The sequence below is a fragment of the Macrobrachium rosenbergii genome, unplaced genomic scaffold (genome assembly GCF_040412425.1).
Source record: "Macrobrachium rosenbergii isolate ZJJX-2024 unplaced genomic scaffold, ASM4041242v1 13875, whole genome shotgun sequence".
Lineage (NCBI taxonomy): Eukaryota > Metazoa > Arthropoda > Malacostraca > Decapoda > Palaemonidae > Macrobrachium > Macrobrachium rosenbergii.
This window is the reverse complement of record NW_027100719.1, coordinates 472,220-480,279: the sequence shown is the minus strand read 5'-3', so window position 1 is coordinate 480,279 and position 8,060 is coordinate 472,220. Positions and strand designations below refer to the sequence as shown.

General features: G+C 38.7%; 1 protein-coding gene across 1 annotated transcript; it reads right to left on the bottom strand.

The window, feature by feature from the left end:
* Positions 1-5,233: 5,233 nt before the first annotated feature.
* Positions 5,234-6,139, bottom strand: LOC136837863 (uncharacterized). The gene has a single exon (XM_067102749.1). The coding sequence runs from the start codon at positions 6,137-6,139 to the stop codon at positions 5,234-5,236; it is 906 nt and encodes a 301-aa protein (XP_066958850.1).
* Between the last annotated feature and the right edge of the window lie 1,921 nt (positions 6,140-8,060).

Here is an 8,060-nt window from a genome sequence, read left to right as displayed (position 1 = left end):
TGATGTATTCCCTCAAATAATATCCCTGCTTGAACTTGTAAACTTTCCTTATCCTCTCCACTTCCAACCCGAGTCTTATCAGCATTTGTAAAAGAGGAAGACAGATCAGATGGTTGCACATTGGCAAATGTGTACCCACCAGTTTGACATTCTTCTTAGGCAGCTTCATTGAATTTTTTTCCAATAGACTTTTAGTGTATGGGGAGAGGTGTTGAAATTCATGTTCATATGGTGCAAGGCCAAAGGGAAGTCATCAGTCCGGAGAGCGACATTGTCTCTAACATTCTTGGTATCGAGGAGGATAAAGTAACCGTATTCCCCGAAGTCGAATGCTCGTGATATTATTATTAACGAATGTTGAGAAATAAGTTAGGATGCCCTATTTACTGTCTGGATGATTATCGTGTAATTATTCACAAATATAAAGTAACCGGTTAGGAATAGCAGGGAGAGGAAAAGAGGACGGGAAGACGAAGAAGGGGGAAATGGGAGGAAAAAGTAATTGGCGACAGTTTTCTTCTAAAACCTACCCTCATTTACCCATTCAAGGTTCGCGATAGAAAACGGGGTTAGGGACAGACGCCGGTCACTCAGTTGAGACGAGATTCTTCAGCGTCGTAATATCTCTTTCATCGTTTACCAGGTAGGAACAACGCTTCGAAGACTAGAAAAGAACGAAAATAACGTTAATGTATTTTTTAATCACACGAGGAGTATTTGCTGTAATCGGCTCTAATAATTTATCATTAAAAAACACTTCGTTCAAACACAAGCCAACAATTAGGTGATGGCCGGGCGTTATTTGGTGAACAAACTGACATTATCTATTTTTTGTCTTTTCTCTTTTAGTTTTGAACGAAAAAGTGTATAAAGTGAAGAAGTAACAGGAATATTCACCTTGGTAGTGAAATCGGATTAACTTCAAAGCAACATAATTTTTAAACATAATATTAACTTATGTGAAACTGAATTTATAAAACCTGAAAATTTTCATGAATTAAAAAACAAAGAATTAAAGGACCTAATTTTTCATGTATGTCATCTGGAAGAAAACTATTGCTATTGTGAACAGTTCTTTTTGCCGAAAGGAAAAGCTGAGGAATGAAGTCATCCTTCAATATATCATAAAATTAACCTTCTTAATTGGTTAAACAATTTCATCATCATCGTCATGGGAATGAGGCTAAGCTGTTCGGCAAGGATAGTTGTCTGGACCAAGGTCTAGAGAATACAAGGTCTTCTCACGCGCAGGATTAACGCGGGTAAGGAGATGAGAGTTAAGAAACGTGACGTCACGCGGTCTACTTGCTTTCTCCTCTGCCCAAGCTCTGTACAAATGGGAAAACTTTTCTCCTGTTTCCTCGTTAACTCTTTTTAATATTAAAAATTATGATTCATTCTTTTAGGGAAACAAAGCACATTTTGACCATATTCATTTCTATACGTGTATTCATCCAAATAATTACAACTGGAACTTAAAAACGAAAAAACATTTTTCACTCTAATATACAACTCACACTCAAATACACATATACGAGTACATGTATACATAAGGTTAACAATTATACAATTATGTGACCAACTTTATCGTTATGTTTACAATGATAACAAATAAATATTTTCCATCGATTTTAAATGCTCCAAAAATTCGGGTCGAGGTTTCATTAGCTTCTCATTTGTTCTAATTATAGTGCCGATCCTTGTGCCATCTCCTTCGATTCTTTAGTTCCTAGAAAGTCATATTCTGGGAAACTTACGGGCTACAAAACTACCCACATATTTCGTGCCTCCTTCTTCAGTTTTGTCTTCATTGTCATCCTGCAATTCCTCCATTGGCAAACGAAACAATATTGCTGATAACCTTAACGATTTCTGAAGAGATGTTTCTTCAGCCTCGTAAGAAGTGCTTTCTATAGTTATCAAGTTAGAAAATGAGATCTCAGTCATATTACCGCTAATGCAATTTTCAACATTGTATTTTGCGCCTCATAGAGTTCTCTCTTTTCCCAGGAGATGGGCTCAAACTCGGTGCTTAAATTCAACAGGTGATGGGTGCTGATGACATGCACCCATTTACCGTATACAAACAAAAAAAGTGTTCCAGTCCATCTCGATTAAGCCTATGAGTCAAGATGTATGATATTGCAAAATTTCACCTAACATCCCTGGCAAGTTCGTTAGAGATTTGCAAGGTATCACAAGGCCTTTTTGGAAAGGGTAAAGTCCTTTTCTCCCAGACTTTTCATTGTTCTGGATAGGTGTATCATCTCTTGCAATGTTTTGTTTTGGTTTCTAAGATTAGCCCGTAAGCATTCCGTGTTGTTTTGGTTTCTAAGATTTTAAGCATTTCGTGTTTTGGTTTCTAAGATTAGCCCATAAGCATTCCGTGTTGTTTTGGTTTCTAAGATTAGCCCGTAAGCATTCCGTGTTGTTTTGGTTTATAAGATTAGCCCGTAAGCATTCCGTGTTGTTTTGGTTTCTAAGATTAGCCCGTAAGCATTCCGTGTTGTTTTGGTTTCTAAGATTAGCCCGTAAGCATTCCGTGAAAACTCTCTATCGAAAGGCACTCCAGAACTGAATAAATCACACCACTTATCAACAAGGCAAATGAACTGGATTGCACTCTCCCAGTGCCTATCCACAATCAGACCTTTTTCTCCGAAGTGTTTGAGATTTTTGTGAGTGGCAGAGTAACTGTAACGCTAATTTCACTGTCGTACCCTCCATACCCGTAACACTTGAATGCTTTTCAAATAGTTTTCGAGTTGTCATTAGATCATCTTTACTTTTCTTAATTAGTTCCCTGACTCAATGTAAGCAGTCCTACAGTCCGATAACCTAGATCCATGGTCTGAGAAAGTGAAGTGTTTCTGATGAGATTTATCAAGTGAGGAGCATCGGCAAATACATGTATTTCCCTGCAATAATCCGCAGGATTAACAATGTTGAATTAGCCTAGTTACGCCATTGCCTACTGAATTCCATAACCTTATATTTGTTGCCCCAAGTCATGAACCATACCAACTATAGGAAATCCAGCTCTCACTATCTTAATGGTGAATTCAAATAGGAGAATTTTAGTTATATCGGTGTCGAAATTACAATGAATAAGCGGTTTCTAAGGTCTGACCTTTACACATTGCACTTTTGAGCTAGGTTCATATAAAGCATCTGTGCCTTTATCATAACTCCATCTTTTATGACACTACACTTTTCGTCCATAGGAAATCTATGAAGAATTAGATCCCTATTTTTTCCTATTTTCAAAGTACCCGTTTACTGCACAAGATTTGGATCATATCACTTAAACTGTCTAAATTGCAGCAAGAAAGAAAAAAATATAAGGCCGCTATTACGGACAATATCAATACCAAATATGTGGAAGCAAGGCCTACAGTGTTTGTTTGTAAACGAACTGATCAGTCAGAGATCACTAAGGACCGTGAGTAGACCGCGTGACGTCACAACCTCTACCTGCGCATTAGATCCCAATTTTGGGTCAGCCGAGAGAAGACCTTGTATTCTCTAGACCTTGGTCTGGACAAAGAAGACAATTCTGGATTTGGTCCCTGACCCTACCAGTCCACTGGAAATCCGACTACATTACAGCCGTAGAGAATGGTCAGCTCAGGGTCTATAATCTCTAATTTAGACTCTGGGACTACCGAAAGATATGTTTAACCCTGCCATTATCATCTTGAGAAATACCGGATTAAGATGCCAGGGGTGGATTAACAGGGGTCGTAAAAGTAGATGCTGTTGAGCTTTTGTTTTTGACCTGCATTCTTATTTGGTTTTCCTTAACCGTCCAGAAGAAATTTCCGTCTTCAAGCTTCTTTATATCAGAATGTTTTTGGTCTTGGTTTATTAATTGCTGGTGTCCGTTGATAACAAAGAAAAAATCATGCAGTTTCTAATATTTCCCTCTAGAAGCATCAAATATATGCAAGTTGCTGTTCACTTTGCAATGTCTACAGTGAAAATGGCATCACCAAATGGTAGTCTGTGATTTGCTGTTGTTCTTTTATGAAACTTCCCTTTATTCAGCTAGGTTTCTGCTCATGCAGCCAGATATGTAGTATCGTCTCATATTTTATAATGATCAGTTAATTTTTAACTACACACAATATAATGAATGAATACAGTGCAAATGCTTTTATCCTTTGTTGTTTATGATTTAACTGGCAGTATGCTCATAAAGCAGCCAGTATTTTTTCTTCAATACAGTTAGTCTATATTAGGCTGAAAAGAGGTGTGTCTATTTGACTCCCGGAGGCAAAACTGGATCAGCCAATCAGGACACTCCGTTGTATACTCCCATCGTCTGCCATTAATTAAATCCCTCCCCAGAAATGCATGGAGGAGTGAATCACGGATGTACAACATTTAACAAGATTTTATTTGTAATCGTGGTGTACCCCTATGTTGTCCTTGAAACATATCTTAAATGTATGCCTTGTACTTGAAGGAACTCACTTTCAATGTAGGTCAACTTTCTTAGAAATAGCTGAGATGGGAGGGCAAACGAGAGAAAAGAAATCCGTGACGTCATATTTTTGGCAGGACTTTGGGTGACCGTTGGTCGAAGGATTAAAGGTATGTTAGCTTCGCCTCTTCAAGTAGGACCAAAATGGGTAAGAAATTTCAGTTTATACTCTTGCCACGACGAAGAGACCTCTCTGGCGAGGCTTTTAAAGATCTGCCCTGTTGCCAGTTTTACGAAAACAGGCAACTGACACGTGTGTGACAGACCTTTAAATGTCTTCGAGACAAACCCTGAGGCTATACTTACAAGATTTTAGGGGCTTTTCATTTCCAGGTACTTTAATCTCCTTCCTACTCCGCCCTGCTCTCTCTCTCTCTCTCTCTCTCTCTCTCTCTCTCTCTCTCTCTCTCTCTCTCTCTCTCTCATGATCACCCTATCTATTTTGTCAGTACTTGTAGATAGATGTACATTTATCATTATTACACAATTAGATACTTAAAAGTATTTAATGCCATAGGAATAGGTGATATATTTCTTGTTCATTTTTCGAATTATGAATTAAAATAAACTTCTTTGTCGCCTATATATTATCTATAATGAGTGACGACGATCATCTTAAGTTTTAAAAGACTATTTTTTTCAATAAAACTTTTTTTCCACACCACCACTGAGGTAAAAGTCAAGGTGCGTTTTTTTTTTGAGAGAGGTTTCCCCTGTAGGCCTAATCCTCTCTTGTTTATATATAACTTATTCAGAAAACTCGTCATCTGAGCTATCAGCTATGTTGATGACAAAACTGTCAACCAGCTTGTCTACAGCCGCATCTTGTCGGGCATCCTCTTCTTGAATTTTCCCTACGTGCTCCGCTGCATTCTTCCAGTTTTCCGCCGTGACATTATTCACTGCTTCTTGCACTAAAATTTTAAGGTCTGCCAGTTTGAACGTATTCTTTTTCGCTATATAAGACTTCACTTGAGCCCATATGAGCTCAATAGGGTTGTATTGGCAATGGTACGGTGGTATACGTACTATCTTATGCCCTGCTTCAGCTGCAATTTCGTCAATCTTATACTTTTTTCCCATGTTATTAATACGTCGTTTAGCGAGTTCATACAGCTCAATTTTCAGCAAATCATCACTTGGCTGTTCGCCATTCTCTATCAACCAATGCTTTATGTTTTCTTTCTTCCAAGATGAGGTTGGATACTTTTCCTGTTGCATAGAATGGTATGATGCGTTGTCCATCACGATTGCACAGTTGGGAGGGATGTTCGGTAGCAACTGATTTCTAAACCATTTTTCAAAAACTTCAGCATTCATCTGTTCATGGTAGTCCCCATCATTCCTAGCTTGAAAAACCAGTTCTGCATTGACAAAACCATCTTCTGTTCCTGCATGTAGAATTATCAATCGGCTTCCTTTACCGGTGGGAGGTTTTACCCCCGTAGCTTGCTGGGATGATAAGTCTGTCCAACACTTTTGAACAGTGTAGTTTTGATTGACCCAAGTTTCGTCGAGATACACGAATTTCTGCCCTGACTCCTTGCGACGCTTCATCTCTCTCAAAAATCTTGACCGAGCTACAGTTACGTCTCGCCCTTCCAAGAGAAATTTGCGCCCATCAACCTTCTTAAATCTGAATCCTATCTTCATGAGAACCTTATGAAGGGATTCACGGCAGCATTAAAAGATATGCTTTCTTTTAATTCCTCTTTTATCAAGTCCAGAGTCGGAATTTCCTGTCTTTCATAAAAGGACAAAACTGCCCTTCTAATGGCGAAAATACAGGCTGCTCATGCTCAGAGTCTGCCACCATTCTTCATTTAATTTGCTGCAGATTCTTTTAACTGTACTCTCGCTGAAACCTGTTGCAGCAGCTGTCCGAGCGAGAGCTTTTTTTATGGGATAACATGGGCCTCCATTCGCCTTTTCATCTTGAAAATACCTATTTACTTTGTAGACGATTGCCTTTTCTCGGCTGTGAAGATAATGTCTATCCATGTCTGTGAGATGACCAGGAATGACTTCTTGTAAGTCGGTGTCAAAGTCACTCTACCCTTCAGTCAGGCCAAAACGTTGTTGCCATATCGTATTCAAGCAATATTTAGTCATTGTTTCCAATCTATTATTTTTCAGAGAGAGAGAGAGAGAGAGAGAGAGAGAGAGAGAGAGAGAGAGAGAGAGAGAGAGAGAGAGAGATCTGTCTATACAAATGTTTATTTTCCCTTGCCAAACTTACTGTTATGCTTTATTTCATATTTCCTTGCTTACCAATTTATTCTTTACCTACGATATTAAGAAATCAAGATATATGTAGAAAGGAGAAAGGAGAAATGCCTCCAGACATAATATACCGTGATGACCGTCACCACCGAAAGTGCTCCCTAGAGAGAATCTAAGCGGCTTATCCGTGGATTTAAACGCACGTGGATCCGTGTGTGAAGTACAGGCAACAATACCAACATGAGATGCGATACTGATAGAAAATCTGATTCCGTTTCTTGTAATTGCTTAAAAAAACATTATCAATCATGAACCTATGTAATAGACTTGGAATTCTGCGAAACGAAAAAGGTATTATTTGATATCTGTAATGGGAGAAATGGTTTTATCTCGCTGTTGCTGTTATACATTTGGCAGATATGCCTTACCTGCGAAGACCCAAACAACCCCGCCAGAGAGACCTGTCGTATCGAAGATCTTACCTTCCACCGGCCACCGCTGGTAAAGCGGACACACATATAAGTATTTTACCTGAACTTCTGTATGTGAAAAAAATAAGCCGAAATGGAGCCATTAATGGACTGGAGCATGGGTTCTTTCGTATGCGCCAGGGAGGTAAGTGAACTTGAAGCATTATTTCTTCTTTTCAGTTTTTGTTAAGGAAAATAGTTCTTGGGAAACATAAATTTGAATAAGAAACTAAGGTTGCAGGTTAATACCTGCTGATATAAATCTGTACATCTAATTCTGGTCACATCAACGGCTAGTATACAGTAAATTAGGTTGATACTTGTACACATTATCTGATATATGGGATAGAAACAGTTTTACGGTTTCATTCAAGAGGGAATATTATCTTTATCATTTTATTCATGTTACTCCATTCTAGACGATATAAATACGAGTTTTAAACGCTAGCTTTCAGCAGTAATGTATTCACATCTCGAGTGCAGCCGTTGCTATTTTTAAGAAAAGATGAAAATATTCAGTAATTTAAAAACGAGGTAACATCACCTAAAGGAACCGTTTACTCTTCTATGGTCCTTTTAGTTTTCTGAAAAGAAAACTTGTGCTGGCTTTGTCTCTCCGTCTCTGCTATTTTCTGTTCGCACTCTTTCTGTCCGCCCTCACGTCTTAAAAACTACTGAGGCCGGAGAGCTGCAAACTGGTATGCTGATCATCCACCCTCCAATCAAAGCATACCAAATTGCAGCCCTCTAACCTCATTAGTTTTTATTTTACTTAAGGTTAAGTTAGCCGTAATTGTGCGACTGGCAACGATATAGGATAGGCCACCACCGGGCCGTGGTTAAAGTTTCATGGCGGCGGCTCATACAGCATTATACCGAGA

Bases quoted from the DNA above. Each gene is read 5' to 3' on its own strand.
- LOC136837863 (XM_067102749.1), bottom strand. From the start codon at position 6,139: ATGAAGATAGGATTCAGATTTAAGAAGGTTGATGGGCGCAAATTTCTC.